General features: G+C 35.2%; 1 protein-coding gene across 1 annotated transcript; it reads right to left on the reverse strand.

Annotated features, from left to right (window-relative positions):
- Positions 1–1,107: 1,107 nt before the first annotated feature.
- LOC144836115 (NXPE family member 4-like) lies at positions 1,108–11,161 on the reverse strand. The gene is made up of 9 exons (XM_078691310.1): positions 11,077–11,161; positions 8,459–8,550; positions 7,445–7,507; positions 7,171–7,224; positions 6,509–6,571; positions 6,233–6,286; positions 3,667–4,277; positions 2,934–2,992; positions 1,108–2,588 (listed from the first exon to the last, which is right to left on the reverse strand). The coding sequence occupies exons 2-9, from the start codon at positions 8,516–8,518 to the stop codon at positions 1,822–1,824; spliced, it is 1,731 nt and encodes a 576-aa protein (XP_078547436.1). The 5' UTR covers positions 8,519–8,550; positions 11,077–11,161; the 3' UTR covers positions 1,108–1,821.
- Positions 11,162–25,092: the final 13,931 nt, after the last annotated feature.

Consider the following 25,092-nt stretch of genomic DNA (forward strand, 5'->3'; position numbering starts at 1 on the left):
AAATGTTTCTTATTACACTTTCCTTCGGCTTTCTTCATGGTTTTCAACAACTCATAAAACCATTGTAGAATCACCCATTAACATTATTCGTCTTCCGTTTATGCATTTGGTAATTTCTTGTTTTGTCCATTGTTTTGTCTTGCATTGCAATGATGTCCATATATTGTTTCTCCAGAACCCATCACTAAGAGGCTTTGGTAAATCTGCCTTGCATTCTGGTACTGATCTGTTGCTCACTACCGGCCAATTTCCTACCATATTTATTGTACATATATTAATAAGGAAGTTTCGATTTGCGACGATTACTACCGACGACCAACCTCGGTCATATTAATTCATTGTGCGCATCGTCATCGTATAATGGTTTCTAGATCCAGGTGTCGACTGACGTAGGCCTACGATTGTCTCAACCTAGGTCGGTCGTCGTTCGTCGCTCGAAAGCTCCGTAATGCTATTATTCAGAACCTCTTCTAATAGAAATATTTGGTGTCAGTTAGATACTTAGTTTGAAATAGGCCTACTACACTTATATAAAATACTTATGGTCACTATCACATAAAACTCTTCCGCGAAATTGTTGACGGACATTTTTGCAATGAGTGGGGGTACAAAGAAATATGGTAGGACCGTATGTCATGTTGATGTTAATGTTGACACAAGTATTTCGATAAAAAAAACAGAATAATAAGTAATAAGTAAAACAAATTAGTACATAACAGAGCGCATTAATTATTAAACTTGTCGAAACTCACCTTCTTGGTTAATGTTGAGTACAGTCGTTCCATGAACCAAACGTAAGCCGCAACAGTGATTTATTAATAATTTGCTTGCTTCTTGTACTTATTAGTATATTACATTATGTAATTAACAAATACATGTTGCTTACATACAATAATATAATATTTGTTTATTTTTTTTTGGTTTTCTTTTGAATTTTAATATTGCTTTTTCAAAAGTACAGTACCATGTATTAATTAATAATATAATTATTAATAAATTTTATTAAAATGATTGTAAAATGTTTAACAAACACCATAACTAGCACATGTAAATACAGACAGCAGAGACTTGACATTGGTACACTTTATTGTTGTATCCTTGTGGTAGTATTGCCATTCTCACAAACATGGTGATGAAATTTAAATTCAGTTATTCTCCAGAAAGACAATCAAATACAAAATATGGTACATTATACGTATTTAAAAAGATATTGCTCTATTGCAGTCAAGTGGGTTTTAGACAGGTGATAAATGAGTATACGAATACTTTTGTTTGAAAAGTTTTTTTTTTCAAATATGTCTACACAAATTGAAATTTGCAATTCAAGGTTTTAGTAAAATTAGTAAAAATATAATTATTTTGGCACAATGGCGTTTCATACGTATAATACTTGAGCTCACATTTCAGACAAAAATCGAAACGTCAACTGGTGGATTAACATAAACAAAAATCAATGACTACCGACTTGGGCCAAGTCTATTCAAGAGGCTACAATCAGGGAAGAGTTAAATTACATAAATTGTAATTTAACTTTTCCCTGCTACAATTTATATACAAAAAGAAACGCTGGTTTATTATTATTATCCTCTTGGAATGCGTTTAAAGTAAACGTTGTGTTTATGTTGAATTTTATTTATGAAGTATAATTAAACAGAATAGTAAGCGCGATTGCCACATGATCTCGTGAATAGAATTATAAAGTAAATACAAATATTTAACTTTTACATTCAAGAAAAATCATATTTGTCATTTATTAAACAAACAGGACGTTTAATTATGTTTCAAGTATGAATAAACAAAATACAAACAGGTTTTAATTTACTATACAGGACATATATGTGAAAACATCAAAAAAAGTTCTTGGTGAATAACTGGTGACGGCATGTGTACGGTATTCATAGACGGATATGACAAGTTCATATCCCAGATATCTATAATATGAATACCTAACCCTGAGAAAATGTTAATGAATAACTTGTAAATGTTATATACTATTTTATCGCTAGCGTATACTAATGAATTAGTCGAAGGATGATTCCGAGGGTGCGGGGTCTTCACCACTATCTTTGCGTTCGGACAACGTTTCATGAATCGGACAAGTGTCTCTCGCAAAAGTTGCAACCTTTCAGTGAAACTGTCTTTCGTCCATTGGAGATAATGGGCCCAGGGACTTACAATAATTACGTATTTGCAGTCATTTTTTGTAAGATTATTTAATATTTCATACTCCCATTTTCCGACTCGGTAATAAAACGTTGGAGAACCAAGAGTGTACGGATGGAAGTAAAAATCAAGCATCATAGAAGTGCTGTGATGTCGAATGTGCTTAGTGTTCGGTTTAGTAGTATATTTACTCCTTGTCACTCCCATAATCTTCAGCAATTGTTCAGTCCACTGCCTTGTTGTAGAATCACCCATTAAAATCATATGTTTTCCTTTTATGCATTTGGTAATTTCTTGTTTTGTCCATTGTTTTGTCTTGCAATGCAATGATGTCCATACATCGTTTGTCCAGAACCCGTCATTGAGAGGCTTTGGTAAATCTTCCTTGCATTGTGGTAATCTGCTAATCGCAAGCGGCACATTTCCTACCGTAAACAAACATTTATTTAATTTTCATTATTACCGTGTACTTCATTCAATATGTTTGTTTTACTTTTCATTAACATAACATCTACTGTATATACAAACTATAGTAAAACGTCACTGTGTAAAGTTGATTTGGAATTTGATTATTCATTCATTCATTCATTTCTTTTTATTTCGGACTTCGTATAATTCATAGAAAACCTCGTTCCATTTCATTTTTGAAGAGGTTTCGATTCAACAAGAAAATTGTCGTTTACTGAACGCCCTAATGGGGTTTCTGCTTAACTTACGTTGTCATAAAGATCGCATTTAGAGGATTGTGTGCGATAGGTTGTCAAACTTACCTTCTTTGCTGATGTTGATTAAAGTCGTCCCTTGAACCAGACGGGCATAAGTGACAGACCTTAAAAGTAACATGAATGAGTTTAATGTAACATTATTAGCCAGATGTATTGCAGTGTTCTATTTCCAACATTATGATAACAAATCCTCACCATTTTAACATTTTGCGAACAGTTTTATTGATAATGATTGTATTTAGGGATTTTATTTATTTATTGTCTTTTAAAACTATTTTATTGCCTCTGTTTAAGTCACTGTCCGTGCTTTGGTCAATTACAAATTTGTGTTATTCCTTTTTTGTATTTTCACTCCTTTTATCGTAAATATACATTTCTATTTTTTACTTTTTATTGTTTTTTTACTGTTTTAGCGAGTTTTAAAGAATTTGTATGTAGGCCTATGTTTTTAAACTTTTATTTTCTATAAACAGGACCATATGTAAAAGGTGCTACATCTATACCTGATATGTTTTTATCCTGTATAAATATGTTTTTAAATAAAAAAAACATTCCTACAAATAGTATGGTTATTACAAATTGCTATACAGTGTACCGTAATTATCAATATTTGTTTTTCCAAATATACCAAAAAATACTATACTGCCCAAAAACCAGTGGTATTGTACTACATGTACTAATAAAGATACACCGTTTGGAAGACGGAATTGCAAGCAATAATTGAGTTAAATTGAATAATGTTTTAAAATGTTTTCAATTAAAACAAATATAGTCATACTTAGAAAATAGTTGTTGATGAGATGAATACAACTTGGAAAACACGCTACCAATATAAGGTTCGTTCGTCTGCAGCCAACTCAACCTATCGCATGACGAGTTCATAGGTTTATCACAAAAGAATACAGTTTCTCCCATAGCTAATGGATGGCTGTATTGGCATTTATCAACGCCAAGTAATGCTTTTTGACTAATACTGCAAAATTGTGTTTCTGCTTTATTTATTTCAAAATATCCTTTCCATGCCAACCTTTTTTCCAAAGGCCATATTTCCTGTTCAATAAAATCCACTGCTTCTGATGGATGGACAAGAACAATAGAAATGTTGACGATACCAGGCCAACCGGCGAAGAACAACACCTCATATGTACCGTTTTTTAAATCGGTTATCTTTCCTGTGTTGTGGTTTTCCTTAGAATTGATTGTTGCATAGAAAAAATCACATCCACTTGTACATTGGCCATACTGATCACGTGCCTGGATTATTACACGAAAGAAATCACCAACTTTAACAGGTCTGTCTGGATTCTTCAAATATATAGATGATCTATTTATATCAATCATCGAATTATTTTCTGATATAGAGCAACTGTAAAAGGAATCTGAAATAAACTGACGAAATTCGACATTAGTTAATTACTGTATCATAATAGCTAATTTTCTCGTTGTTAATAATTCGGGAGAATTTAAGTATAGCCAATCAAGAGAGGACAGGGCGCTGAAAGAATTGAGTAAATAATGGTTTTGTATCTCACAGTTGAGACCCATGGTTCAATTCCTGCTGTGGACATTTTTTTTTCTCTCGAAAGAACAATCTTGTCCTATTTTTATATGATATTGATACTGTGGAAGAAGCAATTAATTCGCAAAAAAACAATAAAAACCTCTGGTTTGGATGGAATTACTAGTGAATCATTGAAAAACGGGGGTCATCCCATTATCATTACTTGCTCTGTTTGATAAATGCATCCAACTTGAACGACCTGACTGATGGAACATATATAATTTATATCAATATATAAAAAAGGGGCCCTGAGTGATCTAAATAACTGCATGTCCAAGATTTTCAACATAATTTTAACCATGCACTATCAAATTACTATAGATGTTTTATATCGGAAATCCAGGGTGACTTTCGTGCTTCTCATAGATGCGAGGACCACATATTTACCTTGAAAAGAGTGTTTGGAGGAATGGTTTATTAAAATCTTTCTACCAATCAGGCATTCGAGGTAAAGCCTGGAGATTGATGACAAATTATTTGAAAATGTTTCATGTAGTGTCCACAGTGTCTTGAAACGGAATAATTTGTAATCCATGACAAGGGTGTGTTTTACCACAAGTTCTCTTTTGTATTTTTTTCTAATGAATTTAAGAAATTACTTATATCAAATGGTTTAGGAGTAAGAATCAATGGAAACTAGTTAGTTATTGTGGACAGATGATATGCACTACTTGCAAACAATGAATTGGAAATGAACCAAATGCTTGATTTAGCCTCTACTTTTGCAAAAGAATGGAAACTTAGTTCTAATTTTTAGAAGTCAAACATATTAGTATTTGGAAAACGAATCAATAAGGAGAAAATGGAAATTAGGTGACGGTTATATGAAGCTGAGTCATATAAATACTCAGGTGTGCTTATTTCAAGAAATTTGAATGACCACGAACAATTTGAAAGTGTTGTAAGAAAGGTAATAGGTTGATTGCCTATATTAAGTCTGTTATAGATAATTGTTGATAACTTCAATAGGGTTTACTTTGGTGTATGGTGTAAATAAATCGGATATAGATGAATTGGAAAACCTCCGATTACAGATGGCTAGCAGAAGCCCCCATTATGAACACGACACGTCTGTAATTTATGGTTGGTTGGTTCATGGAGGAAATATACAGGAAATATTTCCTCCATGATTGGTTGAATACCAATAAATATTTTACATGATATTTTACGAAGTAAATATTTTTGTCGTTTAGTAAAAATGGAATTATATCGCTGGCTTAAACTACTTCTTAACACAACTAATTTGATTGTAATGTAAGTTTCGTTTCAAATGTGTTCTGGAGATCTACTAGAATATCTGCTTGACAATGGCCTATACTTTCCACATTTACAGTATGCGTGTGTAGGCCTATATTTTTATAGATATTTATTTTAGCCTAAGTATGTTATTACTGTATTGATTATTTTGTTTTGTTTATACGAACGCATCAATTATCTTTGAGTGTCGCCAATAAAAAGGTGTAAGTTCAAATAAATACTATTATTGTAATGGATCGGAAAGCTTCCGAAGTTTCTTATACCTACATTATTGGTGGCGCAATATATTGCATTGCATTGCTATTGTTCACTACTGGTATTCGCGGGCGTATTTGCATATCAGGTGAATGATTATATTGAATAGGCTGCGTGAGCGTTGGTTCTGCAGAAGTTGTTTTAGTTGTTGTCTGAGTAAGACATGTTATATACTGTATTTCTTTAAAGTGTGGATTCTCGCCAATACTATAGCATACATGTTGAAGTTAGTTGTATAACATACCATGTTGAAGTTAATTGGATAACTTACCAGGTTGACGTGATTATTAGTATGAAATTGGTGTATTGGATCCAGGGTTTGTTCCTGTTTAGAAAAATAAATGATACAGGGTAAATACAGCCTCATCTTGCGTATTGGTTTGTTGCATGGGATACATGGCTTCACAAACCAAACCTTAATGGTTTAAACCTAGCGAATCAATATTAAGGATTCCCGAACCACGACATTATGATAGAACTTTAGGAATTCTTGGTGTATACAGTACGTTGTTTTAATCATAGAGCAATCTACAGAGGAATGACTTACCTGTGTTTTAACGTTTTGCCCGATGCCATAAGGTTGGTCATAAGGAGACAGCTTTATTTTTGCCTGAAGATATAAAGAAAACTGAGCATCAAATCAAGTGTGCCTATTCTGTCTTGTCATCATATAATGGCCTTATCTGATTGGTCAGTTGTTGGGTAACTTCCTAGGGTAAAATACTTCCACTGTAGTGAATGTAAAGTCAACTAAATCTCATTTTTCAGCTTAATGACTTATTGAACATTTTTAATTTCTTGGATAATTATTATTAACATTGATGTAAAGTAATTTAAACTCTATCATGTCAACATTACGTTAATTCTGGTCTTTAACCGAATGTAATGGTAAATATATGAATACACCTTAGGCTACTACTTGCAGGTTACACTCCAGTGATAGGAAGTAAGTATATTATATCATATTAAACCATCCCCGATAAATAGAACAGTTACGTAGGGGAGGTAAAACGGACCACTGTATGGTAAATGGTCTACTGATTTTCTTTCTGTTGTGCTGCCCTCAACAATTGCTATTTCCAAAAAAAAAAGCATAAACAACTTGAAAAACATATTTTGACAAAATACATGACTTTTCGCCAATACTATAGCATACATGTTGAAGTTAGTTGTATAACATACCATGTTGAAGTTAATTGGATAACTTACCAGGTTGACGTGATTAGTAGTATGAAATTGGTGTATTGGATCCAGGGTTTGTTCCTGTTTAGAAAAATAAATGATACAGAGTAAATACAGCCTCATCTTGCGTATTGGTTTGTTGCATGGGATACATGGCTTCACAAACCAAACCTTAATGGTCTAAACCTAGCGAATCAATATTAAGGATTCCCGAACCACGACATTGATAGAACTTTAGGAATTCTTGGTGTATACAGTACGTTGTTTTAATCATAGAGCAATCTACAGAGGAATGACTTACCTGTGTTTTAACGTTTTGCCCGATGCCATAAGGTTGGTCATAAGGAGACAGCTTTATTTTTGCCTGAAGATATAAAGAAAACTGAGCATCAAATCAAGTGTGCCTATTCTGTCTTGTCATCATATAATGGCCTTATCTGATTGGTCAGTTGTTAGGTAACTTTCCTAGGGTGAAATACTTCCACTGTAGTGAATGTAAAGTCAACTAAATCTCATTTTTCAGCTTAATGACTTATTGAACATTTTTAATTTCTTGGATAATTATTATTAACATTGATGTAAAGTAATTTAAACTCATCATGTCAACATTACGTTAATTCTGGTCTTTAACCGAATGTAATGGCAAATATATGAATACACCTTAGGCTACTACTTGCAGGTTACACTCCAGTGATAGGAAGTAAGTATATTATATCATATTAAACCATCCCCGATAAATAGAACAGTTACGTAGGGGAGGTAAAACGGACCACTGTATGGTAAATGGTCTACTGATTTTCTTTCTGTTGTGCTGCCCTCAACAATTGCTATTTCCAAAAAAAAAAGCATAAACAACTTGAAAAACATATTTTGACAAAATACATGACTTTTTATTCTAATTTACATATTATTAGTGTTTGATATTTCTTATCTGTGCTTTTTCAGACCTATATTCTGTTTTACGCCACATATAATATTGTTAGATTTATAAATAAATTCGTTATAATAATGATTTCTTATCTAGGACGCACCATCAAGGCAACTGAAGTTTCTTAGACTTGGCCTATACACAAAAATGAATAAAATAATTGATAATTTTCTGGATTTGCCACTTCTGACACGTGTGACATTCAACTTAAGTGTAATTCCATTCAACTTAAGTGCAATTTCATTCAACTTACTTGCAATTCTATTCAATGTAAGTGCATAGGTTTACGAGTAAATTGCAACACATTGACTTACGGAAGTTCGTAATAATATAATCTGTTATTAGGGATACAAAATATAAATCAATATTACTATCTATGATACTTACAATTACAACGAGTGAACAGATAACACATGCCACAATGAATATCTTTAATTTTGAAAGCATTTTGATGCAACACACAACTCAAGTTGTACCATCTGTAATAAGAAAAAATAAACATTAATTAATACACATCCTATACTAATTAGAATACGTATATTTTGAAAGGAAGCAGCGGAAACAACTCATCTATGTATAATATTTCCGGATATCTGATACAATCCGGCTGGAAGGCTAGGTTCGAAACTCATTGAAACAAACTCCTTGTAAATAGGCCTATTGTTAAATCATTTTTGTCTATAACTTTTATTCTACTTACTCTGGACGAACCTTCATTCAAGAAGTGTGCCACTGTTTCAAAAGTGTAGCTTCCAAATCAATTATTATTATTATATCCCATTATCTACTTAGAGCTTGGTAGGGGACTTACACATGATTTTGTTTTTAATCCGAATATTCCATTATCATTGTTTCTAAATCGATTTGTTGGGATTCATGCACCGTCGAGTAGGTTTATGAATAATCGGATCGAAAACTGTTTTTGAATAATGTACGGATTGATTGTTCATTCTCATTTATACGACTACATTTGTTTCTTTTATCTCTATAATAAATACATTTTCTAGTTTTCCCCTGCAGTAACTATGCAGAATTGTTACTTTTGTATATTTGAATAATACATTGAACATACGAATCTCTTGAGCAACGAAATAGCTAAAAATTGCCTCAACACACTCCGCTGGGACATGAATACCACTGATTTCGCATCGTGATATTCTACAAAACACTTGATTTTCATGTTCCCACCTAAATATCTCGGCTATTATAAATCGGATTCTTTTGGATAGTAGCTCAAAATAAACTGTAGGCAATACTGAACATTATGATATATGTTTTAAATTGTAAAGTTACAAAAAGTATGTGTCATTTTACGTTTTAAAACTCACCATCCATTGCCCGCTCACAGTGCGCAGTGTTTTATTTGCAATTTAAGATCACTTGTAGGTCATCAATCATTTTGGATAGTTTCTTAAAAGAAAGCTGAATATTCATAGATTCCTTATATACTTTTCTTATGAGCATTGGCTTAAAATAGACTGTGTCAAAATAACAAAATTTATTTTGAAAAAATCTAAAAAATCCTCAAAAACGCGGCAAAATTCAAATAGGGTTTGTCTGTGTTATCAAGCATTCAGTTGGCAAACCGTTGGATTGTAGCTAAGTTTGGGATTAATTTTTGCATTATATAATTGTAAGTACCTTTTTAATTTTTATATCATTCTAATGTTTGATATATAAGGAACAATTATTAGGTGTTATTTAGTTCTATATATCGTGTTTTATATTTACAATTGTCAAATTAAGATGTTGAATGCTAGAAAGCTGGGATCTACCATTTATCATTTGGGTAATGGTTATGTATATCTTTCTGTGAACTGTTTAATGAATAGATAGTAATTATTACAAAGTCTGGAAATGTTCATACTATACTAGTTTATGTCATTTTAATTTCCTTGGTTCAAAAATGTAATCGATAATTGTGGAAATTAGTTGTAGTCACAATGGTTGACCCCCCTCCTATATAATGGTCGATGACAAGACTTGGGTTGCATGAACTTGGTATGAACCTATAATTAGATAAACAGCTCAATAGGTACATATTAAAAATCACTGTTTGGTTGCAAAATTTGCACCAAGAGATTCATATGTATCGTATCGGTTTACGGTTTTTGGTTTCAGATCGTATATTTCAGCACGGTTGGTTGGACAATTGCACCGTTTAGAGGCCTACACTTTAGTTAAATGCAATCACAATTCTGTGCACTAAGGTTGAACGAACATTTCGCTGAAGTTAAATACAATACAGTATGCAAGTGTGTTGAATACAATTGCACCAAAGTAAAATATATTATTTCCACTGATTTGTTTTTAAATTGTATATGCGGGTATATCTCTCTAACAGTAACACGCATCTTTTTATTTTGACACATGTATGACATGTAGGCCTACTGGCTTTTTATCTTTTACATAGCCGTAAGGCAGTGTTATCGCTGTTCTGAACGCTCCGACCATAACCGAATTATACTGTATTATACATACTGTCTTTGGGACATTTTCTGGATCGATCCCATTTTCTTAAAAGAATAGCCTAGACTATGAATATAACAGAATATAGCAAATATCGAAAGAAACAGACACAATGGAGGAATCCATGATCAGATTTTTACGTATGTAGTTTCGTCAACGCAAACTAAATGGCGGCGGATTTCCAATTAATATTTTTCCCCAATTGCATAGCTGTAGCCTACGGAGGTCAGACATTTTGTTTTAATCATAGAGTGATATCCCATGGAGTAAAGAATTCTTTACTCCATGGATATCCTGTGGCTCTTTTTTATGAGAACATGTTATACTAAAAAATGTTCCCATACGAGCCTTCGTTAGTTGGCAAATTTTAAATAAAGATACGTCCCACGTAAAACTATCGAGCCTAATCAGCTAAGCATGGAGTTCAATATCGAATAGAAGTCATTGTTTAAAATTCTTATTTTCTCCAAGATTTCTTCCGTCAAAAAGGCGTACTTCTCGCAGGATAATCATGTATATTATAAAATTCAACTTACCGTAAATTATATTACACCAACTGATGACTGTTTCTTTATAAAAGCTGATAAATATTATAAATATGACGGTGATAATACTCAGCAGCAAATTATATGGAATTGACATATAGCATTCACACGAGACTCGAGTCGAGTAAGTCACGCTGACGACATACTCGTGAAGACTAATCTATTATGTCTGTTTTCTGAATTTATGATAATGGAATATGAAACTCACTGAATCGGTTGTAAAAGTTTATTCTTTCAATAAACTTTTATTTTTCCCTGTTTTGTGTATGTGTGTAAAACAAAACATAAATTGGATTGATTATGTCTACGTAACGTTTAAAATTTATTTATCTTCTCCAAACCACAGTAAATGTAGGCCCTATAGGTCCCTGAAGTGATTAGGTATTGACGACGACTTTTGAACCTAATTCTCAGCTATATATATATAAATTTACGTAATAAGGACAAAATTCGGTAAATCGCGCCTTACTTCTAGAATTTTTACTCGATGGTATATAAAGTTGGTTCGTACATTCAGTACTGATTTTAACCACCTGATGTAACCCTGTTTAATTAAATTGAGTTAGATAATTAGTTATTGACAATGAAAACGAATTTAGGTTCAACGATTTGCCCCAAATAGGGGTGTTTTCCGAACGTGGTATACACTGTTTAATGGATGTCCATCTTGAAAAATACCCGCACAAAATAATACGATTATCCTCCCCCGATAATTGTTTTTAATAGGTGAAAACCGGTTGAACAGCTCGAGTACAGCATCATAATGTTGAAGAAAGGCCGATATTTCTTTAAAAAATACTATTTTGATAGATTTAATATACGTTTATACAAATGTATTCATTTGCGATGAATAGAACATTCCATATTATTTGGTTTAACCATGGAGGTAAATTTATGGACCCTTAGAGAATAAACTTAAAACACTATACAATACTGTAAATACGTATTAAGTCGCCATTTGAATCGCAAATTTCTTACTGTGAGTGTTGGTACTGTTATATATAATATTAACATATACAAATAAACTTTATTACTGTGAGTGTGGGTAGGCCCTACACTTAGATTATAAACACATAATATACAAATAAACTATATTACTGACAGTTGCTTTTCAACGTTTGTATTAATTTAGTAATTACAAAAAATATAAACGTCGTAGTGGTGTATCGTTACATTTGCTATTTCAATCGACTATGACAGTTTTAACAAAGTATTAAATCGCAAATGTTTTACTGTATTTTACTGTATTTAGTAGTATATTATTGTTAGGCCTATAAAACATGAACCAAATATTTCGTTACTGAGTGGATAAAGAATATATTTAAAAATTCCTCTTTCTATCTATCCTCTTCCCATCCCTCAACCAACCCCTCTTTTGTTCACGTATGTTGGGAATAGGAAACTGGATACTTACGGGGTTATATAGAGGGCGTAAACAAATGGTTCCCGGCGGCGCGCATAGCAACGTGACGCTTTCTTTAAACTTAAACGGTGGTACGTTCAAAAACTAAATTCAGTATCGGCTTTTAACAAAGAACTTATAACACAAGAATCTCCTGTTCGTCCGAAGCGCGTAACAATTTCGAAAGGCATTTTGGGATAGAATAGAACTATGGGTGGCGCCATTGTGAGCCATAGAGTAGGGCGCCCGCATCAAATTAGAAGGTCAAAATCATAGAGGGGATCTGCTAATACTCTAGGGGGGGGGGGGGGGGGTCGAGTAATTGACTGAGGAGTAGGGCGCCCGCATCAAATTAGAAAGTCAAAACCATAGAGGGGATCTGCTAATACTCTATGGGGGTAGAGTAATTGACTTCCTAGTTTGGAGGGGGCGCTTCTCCATGCTGTGAAATGGCGTCGCCCAGTTTGACCTTTTAACCCTGTACTTCCGATACTGTGTTTTGAATGCAAATTGAAGAACAGGAGATTCTTGTGTTATAAGTTCTTTGCTTTTAAGAAGTATTTATTGTGGTAGGAAAACATAAAAACGCGCGTGAAGGTTAGCGATGGAACTCCAAGAAGTAATCGGTTTGTTTACAGTTTTATTACACATTCAATTGGCATATAATGAATTTGTAGTAATGGCCAATAATATGCAATTGCAGTTTATTCGAAAATTACGCAGAAACCGACGAGAATATAGTAGGCGGTCGGCCCTAGCCCGCCGGCGACATGCCCAGCAGTTGCATAATTTGATAGCTGCGTATATTACGGGGGCCGCAGTTGGGGCAGGTAGGGTTGACCGTACTATATGGTCACTAAACAGGAACCACGGTCGTGAATTTTGGATGTCGGTGGTTACAAATTTCTCGGATGGACAATTCAAAAGCCATTTTAGAATGTCACGAGACACATTCAGGAAACTTGCCGATCATCTAAGACCACATATAGAAAAAGAAGACACCAATTACCGAAAATGCATACCATTTTATGAAAGAGTTGGCTAGCAACACCCACAGAATACAGGTACGTAGGCATATTATTACGGTGGCCTATAAGTGTCACGGCAACTTTCAAAAAATATCACGGCAATTTTTTCAAAAAAAGCCACGGCAATTTGAAAAAAGCCACGGCAATTTGAAAAAAGCCACGGCAATTTGAAAAAAGCCACGGCAATTTGAAAAAAGCCACGGCAAATTAAAAATAAAACATCACGGCAAATTAAAAATAAAACATCGCGGCAATTTAACAAAAATACCACGGCAACTTAAAAACGAAACACCACGGCAAATTAGTATTGAAACACCACGGCAAATTAATAATGGAACACCACGGCAAATTACAGAACGCCACGGCGGAAGTGAGTTACCACGGCGGAAGTGAAACCTTTGGAAATCTTACGATTTTTTAAATACAGGTACTCTATACTATACTTTGTACGTTGTTTGCAGAATTTTTCGTTGGCTGCCTTCTGTTTGTACTATTTATGTGTTTTTTTATGAATAAATACCTATATATATATATATATATATAAATCCAAAGGCAAATTACTAAAAAAATGACAATGCTGTGGGTATCAGTGGCTGGATCTCAATGGAGAGAAAAAAGCGAAAAGCTATATCAAAACAATAAGTAAAACAGCCAGAGAAGTTGGCAGAGCTTCATATATATATTTCCTCATCTTTATCGTTTCAAATTAATTAATTAAATTTCAGTATATCACCGGGCGGTTTAGAATTAATGTTCTTTGCCTGTTCTGTTTATATATATAAAAGTATCTCTTCGGAGATCCCGCCTCGTGAATAAAAATACTGAAAGATGAGGGCGTATCAATTTGATCTCTGTTGCGCGTGCGTACAACTGAGGACTAGTGCTGTTCCGCCGTACCACGCCGAGAATGTTAAAGAGTCGCTATCCAATCGAGTTCGAACAATACCATGAAAGCCCCAGTGGTCTAATGGTTAGGACATCTGCATATCAAGCAGGCGGTCCGAGTTCGAGTCTCGGTTGGGGCGACTTTTTCTCATTCTCACAGATTTCCTCATCTTTATATATATATATATATATATTATTATATAATATAAACACATGAGGCAAAGAACATTAATTCTAAACCGCCCGGTGATATACTGAAATTTAATTAATTAATTTGAAACGATAAAGATGAGGAAATCTGTGAGAATGAGAAAAAGTCGCCCCAACCGAGACTCGAACTCAGACCGCCTGCTTGATATGCAGATGTCCTAACCATTAGACCACTGGGGCTTTCATGGTATTGTTCGAACTCGATTGGATAACGACTCTTTAACATTCTCGGCGTGGTACGGCGGAACAGCACTAGTCCTCAGTTGTACGCACGCGCAACAGAGATCAAATTGATACGCCCTCATCTTTCAGTATTTTTATTCACGAGGCGGGATCTCCGAAGAGATACTTTTATATATATAAACACATGAGGCAAAGAACATTAATTCTAAACCGCCCGGTGATATACTGAAATTTAATTAATTAATTTGAAACGATAAAGATGAGGAAATCTGTGAGAATGAGAAAAAGTCGCCCCAACCGAGACTCGAACTCAGACCGCCTGCTTGATATGCAGATGTCCTAACCATTAGACCACCGGGGCTTTCATGGTATTGTTCGAACTCGATTGGATAACGACTCTTTAACATTCTCGGCGTGGTACGGCGGAACAGCACTAGTCCTCAGTTGTACGCACGCGCAACAGAGATCAAATTGATACGCCCTCATCTTTCAGTATTTTTATTCACGAGGCGGGATCTCCGAAGAGATACTTTTATATATATAAACACATGAGGCAAAGAACATTAATTCTAAACCGCCCGGTGATATACTGAAATTTAATTAATTAATTTGAAACGATAAAGATGAGGAAATCTGTGAGAATGAGAAAAAGTCGCCCCAACCGAGACTCGAACTCAGACCGCCTGCTTGATATGCAGATGTCCTAACCATTAGACCACTGGGGCTTTCATGGTATTGTTCGAACTCGATTGGATAACGACTCTTTAACATTCTCGGCGTGGTACGGCGGAACAGCACTAGTCCTCAGTTGTACGCACGCGCAACAGAGATCAAATTGATACGCCCTCATCTTTCAGTATTTTTATTCACGAGGCGGGATCTCCGAAGAGATACTTTTATATATATAAACACATGAGGCAAAGAACATTAATTCTAAACCGCCCGGTGATATACTGAAATTTAATTAATTAATTTGAAACGATAAAGATGAGGAAATCTGTGAGAATGAGAAAAAGTCGCCCCAACCGAGACTCGAACTCAGACCGCCTGCTTGATATGCAGATGTCCTAACCATTAGACCACTGGGGCTTTCATGGTATTGTTCGAACTCGATTGGATAACGACTCTTTAACATTCTCGGCGTGGTACGGCGGAACAGCACTAGTCCTCAGTTGTACGCACGCGCAACAGAGATCAAATTGATACGCCCTCATCTTTCAGTATTTTTATTCACGAGGCGGGATCTCCGAAGAGATACTTTTATATATATAAACACATGAGGCAAAGAACATTAATTCTAAACCGCCCGGTGATATACTGAAATTTAATTAATTAATTTGAAACGATAAAGATGAGGAAATCTGTGAGAATGAGAAAAAGTCGCCCCAACCGAGACTCGAACTCAGACCGCCTGCTTGATATGCAGATGTCCTAACCATTAGACCACTGGGGCTTTCATGGTATTGTTCGAACTCGATTGGATAACGACTCTTTAACATTCTCGGCGTGGTACGGCGGAACAGCACTAGTCCTCATTTGTACGCACGCGCAACAGAGATCAAATTGATACGCCCTCATCTTTCAGTATTTTTATTCACGAGGCGGGATCTCCGAAGAGATACTTTTATATATATAAACACATGAGGCAAAGAACATTAATTCTAAACCGCCCGGTGATATACTGAAATTTAATTAATTAATTTGAAACGATAAAGATGAGGAAATCTGTGAGAATGAGAAAAAGTCGCCCCAACCGAGACTCGAACTCAGACCGCCTGCTTGATATGCAGATGTCCTAACCATTAGACCACCGGGGCTTTCATGGTATTGTTCGAACTCGATTGGATAACGACTCTTTAACATTCTCGGCGTGGTACGGCGGAACAGCACTAGTCCTCAGTTGTACGCACGCGCAACAGAGATCAAATTGATACGCCCTCATCTTTCAGTATTTTTATTCACGAGGCGGGATCTCCGAAGAGATACTTTTATATATATAAACACATGAGGCAAAGAACATTAATTCTAAACCGCCCGGTGATATACTGAAATTTAATTAATTAATTTGAAACGATAAAGATGAGGAAATCTGTGAGAATGAGAAAAAGTCGCCCCAACCGAGACTCGAACTCAGACCGCCTGCTTGATATGCAGATGTCCTAACCATTAGACCACTGGGGCTTTCATGGTATTGTTCGAACTCGATTGGATAACGACTCTTTAACATTCTCGGCGTGGTACGGCGGAACAGCACTAGTCCTCAGTTGTACGCACGCGCAACAGAGATCAAATTGATACGCCCTCATCTTTCAGTATTTTTATTCACGAGGCGGGATCTCCGAAGAGATACTTTTATATATATAAACACATGAGGCAAAGAACATTAATTCTAAACCGCCCGGTGATATACTGAAATTTAATTAATTAATTTGAAACGATAAAGATGAGGAAATCTGTGAGAATGAGAAAAAGTCGCCCCAACCGAGACTCGAACTCAGACCGCCTGCTTGATATGCAGATGTCCTAACCATTAGACCACTGGGGCTTTCATGGTATTGTTCGAACTCGATTGGATAACGACTCTTTAACATTCTCGGCGTGGTACGGCGGAACAGCACTAGTCCTCAGTTGTACGCACGCGCAACAGAGATCAAATTGATACGCCCTCATCTTTCAGTATTTTTATTCACGAGGCGGGATCTCCGAAGAGATACTTTTATATATATAAACACATGAGGCAAAGAACATTAATTCTAAACCGCCCGGTGATATACTGAAATTTAATTAATTAATTTGAAACGATAAAGATGAGGAAATCTGTGAGAATGAGAAAAAGTCGCCCCAACCGAGACTCGAACTCAGACCGCCTGCTTGATATGCAGATGTCCTAACCATTAGACCACTGGGGCTTTCATGGTATTGTTCGAACTCGATTGGATAACGACTCTTTAACATTCTCGGCGTGGTACGGCGGAACAGCACTAGTCCTCAGTTGTACGCACGCGCAACAGAGATCAAATTGATACGCCCTCATCTTTCAGTATTTTTATTCACGAGGCGGGATCTCCGAAGAGATACTTTTATATATATAAACACATGAGGCAAAGAACATTAATTCTAAACCGCCCGGTGATATACTGAAATTTAATTAATTAATTTGAAACGATAAAGATGAGGAAATCTGTGAGAATGAGAAAAAGTCGCCCCAACCGAGACTCGAACTCAGACCGCCTGCTTGATATGCAGATGTCCTAACCATTAGACCACTGGGGCTTTCATGGTATTGTTCGAACTCGATTGGATAACGACTCTTTAACATTCTCGGCGTGGTACGGCGGAACAGCACTAGTCCTCAGTTGTACGCACGCGCAACAGAGATCAAATTGATACGCCCTCATCTTTCAGTATTTTTATTCACGAGGCGGGATCTCCGAAGAGATACTTTTATATATATAAACACATGAGGCAAAGAACATTAATTCTAAACCGCCCGGTGATATACTGAAATTTAATTAATTAATTTGAAACGATAAAGATGAGGAAATCTGTGAGAATGAGAAAAAGTCGCCCCAACCGAGACTCGAACTCAGACCGCCTGCTTGATATGCAGATGTCCTAACCATTAGACCACTGGGGCTTTCATGGTATTGTTCGAACTCGATTGGATAACGACTCTTTAACATTCTCGGCGTGGTACGGCGGAACAGCACTAGTCCTCAGTTGTACGCACGCGCAACAGAGATCAAATTGATACGCCCTCATCTTTCAGTATTTTTATTCACGAGGCGGGATCTCCGAAGAGATACTTTTATATATATAAACACATGAGGCAAAGAACATTAATTCTAAACCGCCCGGTGATATACTGAAATTTAATTAATTAATTTGAAACGATAAAGATGAGGAAATCTGTGAGAATGAGAAAAAGTCGCCCCAACCGAGACTCGAACTCAGACCGCCTGCTTGATATGCAGATGTCCTAACCATTAGACCACTGGGGCTTTCATGGTATTGTTCGAACTCGATTGGATAACGACTCTTTAACATTCTCGGCGTGGTACGGCGGAACAGCACTAGTCCTCAGTTGTACGCACGCGCAACAGAGATCAAATTGATACGCCCTCATCTTTCAGTATTTTTATTCACGAGGCGGGATCTCCGAAGAGATACTTTTATATATATAAACACATGAGGCAAAGAACATTAATTCTAAACCGCCTAAATTCTAAAAAGAATGAGAAAAATATATATATATAAACAGAACAGGCAAAGAACATTAATTCTAAACCGCCCGGTGATATACTGAAATTTAATTAATTAATTTGAAACGATAAAGATGGGGAAATCTGTGAGAATGAGAAAAAGTCGCCCCAACCGTATATATATATATATATATATATATATCTTTATCGTTTCAATTCTAAAACATTCCACTATTACAGTTTTTTAGGTAAATAAATTGTCAAAGTGAAAATATATTATGCAACATTAAAATGCCATAATCAACAACAATTTTTTAGATTATTTGTTCAGGTGGACAATATATTTTTAACATTGTTTGAAATATTTATTGTGACAATACTGTTTCTTTTTTTCTATATAATTATATTCTCTGTCTCATGAAATTTCTATAGTAAAAAACTACTACACTATCACAATTTATTTGACAAGAATTTTGATGTGCCCATATATGGACATATGGCGCCATATCATCACCATGTATTTGAGCACATTACTCTTTTTTATCAAACTAGTTTAATAGTGTAGACGACTTAACGCAGACGAATTGACCCTGATCACAAGCCCTTCGAAATAATCCATCGATCTTCATTGGTCTCTTGCGTTGCGGCTTTACGTCCTTGCCTAGTCATGTAAGTTATGTGCGTGAATACTGTGCTCATCTTGTGAATAAAGAGAATGTTTGATTTTTAAATTGACCGTAAATTTTAGATTTTAATAAGTAGAGAGAATATTTGTCATAATAAACAAACAGGACGTTTAATTATACATAGACCCTATAAAAAATAAACAAAATACAATAATTGACATTTTTAATTTACTATACAGTACATATATGCGAAAACATCAAAACAAGTTCTTGATGAATAACTGGTGTCGGCATGTGTATAGCATTCCTACACGGATACGATAAGTTCATATCCCAGATGTTTAAAATATGAATACCTAACCCCGAGAAAATGCTAATATATAGCTCGTAAATGTCATATAATATTCTATCACTACCGTATATTAATGAATTATTTGAACTGTGGTTTCGAGGGTGTGGAGACTTTATCAGTATCTTTGCAGCCGGGCAACGTTTCATGAATCGTATAAGTGTCTCTCGCAAAAGATGCAACCTTACAATGAAACTTTCTTTGGTCCAATGCGCATAATGAGCCCAGGGACTCACCATTATGACGTATAAATTACAAGTTCTTGCTTTAAGGTTATCTAATATTTCGTACTCCCATTTTCCAGTGCGGTATTTCTGAAAATTACTAGAAAAAAGAGAATACGGATGGAAATAGAAATCAACCATCATAGTCTTACTATGATGACGAAAATGTTTCTTATTACACTTTCCTTCGGCTTTCTTCATGGTTTTCAACAACTCATAAAACCATTGTAGAATCACCCATTAACATTATTCGTCTTCCGTTTATGCATTTGGTAATTTCTTGTTTTGTCCATTGTTTTGTCTTGCATTGCAATGATGTCCATATATTGTTTCTCCAGAACCCATCACTAAGAGGCTTTGGTAAATCTGCCTTGCATTCTGGTACTGATCTGTTGCTCACTACCGGCCAATTTCCTACCATATTTATTGTACATATATTAATAAGGAAGTTTCGATTTGCGACGATTACTACCGACGACCAACCTCGGTCATATTAATTCATTGTGCGCATCGTCATCGTATAATGGTTTCTAGATCCAGGTGTCGACTGACGTAGGCCTACGATTGTCTCAACCTAGGTCGGTCGTCGTTCGTCGCTCGAAAGCTCCGTAATGCTATTATTCAGAACCTCTTCTAATAGAAATATTTGGTGTCAGTTAGATACTTAGTTTGAAATAGGCCTACTACACTTATATAAAATACTTATGGTCACTATCACATAAAACTCTTCCGCGAAATTGTTGACGGACATTTTTGCAATGAGTGGGGGTACAAAGAAATATGGTAGGACCGTATGTCATGTTGATGTTAATGTTGACACAAGTATTTCGATAAAAAAAACAGAATAATAAGTAATAAGTAAAACAAATTAGTACATAACAGAGCGCATTAATTATTAAACTTGTCGAAACTCACCTTCTTGGTTAATGTTGAGTATAGTCGTTCCATGAACCAAACGTAAGCCGCAACAGTGATTTATTAATAATTTGCTTGCTTCTTGTACTTATTAGTATATTACATTATGTAATTAACAAATACATGTTGCTTACATACAATAATATAATATTTGTTTATTTTTTTTTGGTTTTCTTTTGAATTTTAATATTGCTTTTTCAAAAGTACAGTACCATGTATTAATTAATAATATAATTATTAATAAATTTTATTAAAATGATTGTAAAATGTTTAACAAACACCATAACTAGCACATGTAAATACAGACAGCAGAGACTTGACATTGGTACACTTTATTGTTGTATCCTTGTGGTAGTATTGCCATTCTCACAAACATGGTGATGAAATTTAAATTCAGTTATTCTCCAGAAAGACAATCAAATACAAAATATGGTACATTATACGTATTTAAAAAGATATTGCTCTATTGCAGTCAAGTGGGTTTTAGACAGGTGATAAATGAGTATACGAATACTTTTGTTTGAAAAGTTTTTTTTTTCAAATATGTCTACACAAATTGAAATTTGCAATTCAAGGTTTTAGTAAAATTAGTAAAAATATAATTATTTTGGCACAATGGCGTTTCATACGTATAATACTTGAGCTCACATTTCAGACAAAAATCGAAACGTCAACTGGTGGATTAACATAAACAAAAATCAATGACTACCGACTTGGGCCAAGTCTATTCAAGAGGCTACAATCAGGGAAGAGTTAAATTACATAAATTGTAATTTAACTTTTCCCTGCTACAATTTATATACAAAAAGAAACGCTGGTTTATTATTATTATCCTCTTGGAATGCGTTTAAAGTAAACGTTGTGTTTATGTTGAATTTTATTTATGAAGTATAATTAAACAGAATAGTAAGCGCGATTGCCACATGATCTCGTGAATAGAATTATAAAGTAAATACAAATATTTAACTTTTACATTCAAGAAAAATCATATTTGTCATTTATTAAACAAACAGGACGTTTAATTATGTTTCAAGTATGAATAAACAAAATACAAACAGGTTTTAATTTACTATACAGGACATATATGTGAAAACATCAAAAAAAGTTCTTGGTGAATAACTGGTGACGGCATGTGTACGGTATTCATAGACGGATATGACAAGTTCATATCCCGGTGATATACTGAAATTTAATTAATTAATTTGAAACGATAAAGATGAGGAAATCTGTGAGAATGAGAAAAAGTCGCCCCAACCGAGACTCGAACTCAGACCGCCTGCTTGATATGCAGATGTCCTAACCATTAGACCACTGGGGCTTTCATGGTATTGTTCGAACTCGATTGGATAACGACTCTTTAACATTCTCGGCGTGGTACGGCGGAACAGCACTAGTCCTCAGTTGTACGCACGCGCAACAGAGATCAAATTGATACGCCCTCATCTTTCAGTATTTTTATTCACGAGGCGGGATCTCCGAAGAGATACTTTTATATATATAAACACATGAGGCAAAGAACATTAATTCTAAACCGCCCGGTGATATACTGAAATTTAATTAATTAATTTGAAACGATAAAGATGAGGAAATCTGTGAGAATGAGAAAAAGTCGCCCCAACCGAGACTCGAACTCAGACCGCCTGCTTGATATGCAGATGTCCTAACCATTAGACCACTGGGGCTTTCATGGTATTGTTCGAACTCGATTGGATAACGACTCTTTAACATTCTCGGCGTGGTACGGCGGAACAGCACTAGTCCTCAGTTGTACGCACGCGCAACAGAGATCAAATTGATACGCCCTCATCTTTCAGTATTTTTATTCACGAGGCGGGATCTCCGAAGAGATACTTTTATATATATAAACACATGAGGCAAAGAACATTAATTCTAAACCGCCCGGTGATATACTGAAATTTAATTAATTAATTTGAAACGATAAAGATGAGGAAATCTGTGAGAATGAGAAAAAGTCGCCCCAACCGAGACTCGAACTCAGACCGCCTGCTTGATATGCAGATGTCCTAACCATTAGACCACTGGGGCTTTCATGGTATTGTTCGAACTCGATTGGATAACGACTCTTTAACATTCTCGGCGTGGTACGGCGGAACAGCACTAGTCCTCAGTTGTACGCACGCGCAACAGAGATCAAATTGATACGCCCTCATCTTTCAGTATTTTTATTCACGAGGCGGGATCTCCGAAGAGATACTTTTATATATATAAACACATGAGGCAAAGAACATTAATTCTAAACCGCCCGGTGATATACTGAAATTTAATTAATTAATTTGAAACGATAAAGATGAGGAAATCTGTGAGAATGAGAAAAAGTCGCCCCAACCGAGACTCGAACTCAGACCGCCTGCTTGATATGCAGATGTCCTAACCATTAGACCACTGGGGCTTTCATGGTATTGTTCGAACTCGATTGGATAACGACTCTTTAACATTCTCGGCGTGGTACGGCGGAACAGCACTAGTCCTCAGTTGTACGCACGCGCAACAGAGATCAAATTGATACGCCCTCATCTTTCAGTATTTTTATTCACGAGGCGGGATCTCCGAAGAGATACTTTTATATATATAAACACATGAGGCAAAGAACATTAATTCTAAACCGCCCGGTGATATACTGAAATTTAATTAATTAATTTGAAACGATAAAGATGAGGAAATCTGTGAGAATGAGAAAAAGTCGCCCCAACCGAGACTCGAACTCAGACCGCCTGCTTGATATGCAGATGTCCTAACCATTAGACCACTGGGGCTTTCATGGTATTGTTCGAACTCGATTGGATAACGACTCTTTAACATTCTCGGCGTGGTACGGCGGAACAGCACTAGTCCTCAGTTGTACGCACGCGCAACAGAGATCAAATTGATACGCCCTCATCTTTCAGTATTTTTATTCACGAGGCGGGATCTCCGAAGAGATACTTTTATATATATAAACACATGAGGCAAAGAACATTAATTCTAAACCGCCTAAATTCTAAAAAGAATGAGAAAAATATATATATATAAACAGAACAGGCAAAGAACATTAATTCTAAACCGCCCGGTGATATACTGAAATTTAATTAATTAATTTGAAACGATAAAGATGGGGAAATCTGTGAGAATGAGAAAAAGTCGCCCCAACCGTATATATATATATATATATATATATATATCTTTATCGTTTCAATTCTAAAACATTCCACTATTACAGTTTTTTAGGTAAATAAATTGTCAAAGTGAAAATATATTATGCAACATTAAAATGCCATAATCAACAACAATTTTTTAGATTATTTGTTCAGGTGGACAATATATTTTTAACATTGTTTGAAATATTTATTGTGACAATACTGTTTCTTTTTTTCTATATAATTATATTCTCTGTCTCATGAAATTTCTATAGTAAAAAACTACTACACTATCACAATTTATTTGACAAGAATTTTGATGTGCCCATATATGGACATATGGCGCCATATCATCACCATGTATTTGAGCACATTACTCTTTTTTATCAAACTAGTTTAATAGTGTAGACGACTTAACGCAGACGAATTGACCCTGATCACAAGCCCTTCGAAATAATCCATCGATCTTCATTGGTCTCTTGCGTTGCGGCTTTACGTCCTTGCCTAGTCATGTAAGTTATGTGCGTGAATACTGTGCTCATCTTGTGAATAAAGAGAATGTTTGATTTTTAAATTGACCGTAAATTTTAGATTTTAATAAGTAGAGAGAATATTTGTCATAATAAACAAACAGGACGTTTAATTATACATAGACCCTATAAAAAATAAACAAAATACAATAATTGACATTTTTAATTTACTATACAGTACATATATGCGAAAACATCAAAACAAGTTCTTGATGAATAACTGGTGTCGGCATGTGTATAGCATTCCTACACGGATACGATAAGTTCATATCCCAGATGTTTAAAATATGAATACCTAACCCCGAGAAAATGCTAATAT

This window comes from Antedon bifida, chromosome 2, assembly GCF_963402885.1.
Source record: "Antedon bifida chromosome 2, ecAntBifi1.1, whole genome shotgun sequence".
Lineage (NCBI taxonomy): Eukaryota > Metazoa > Echinodermata > Crinoidea > Comatulida > Antedonidae > Antedon > Antedon bifida.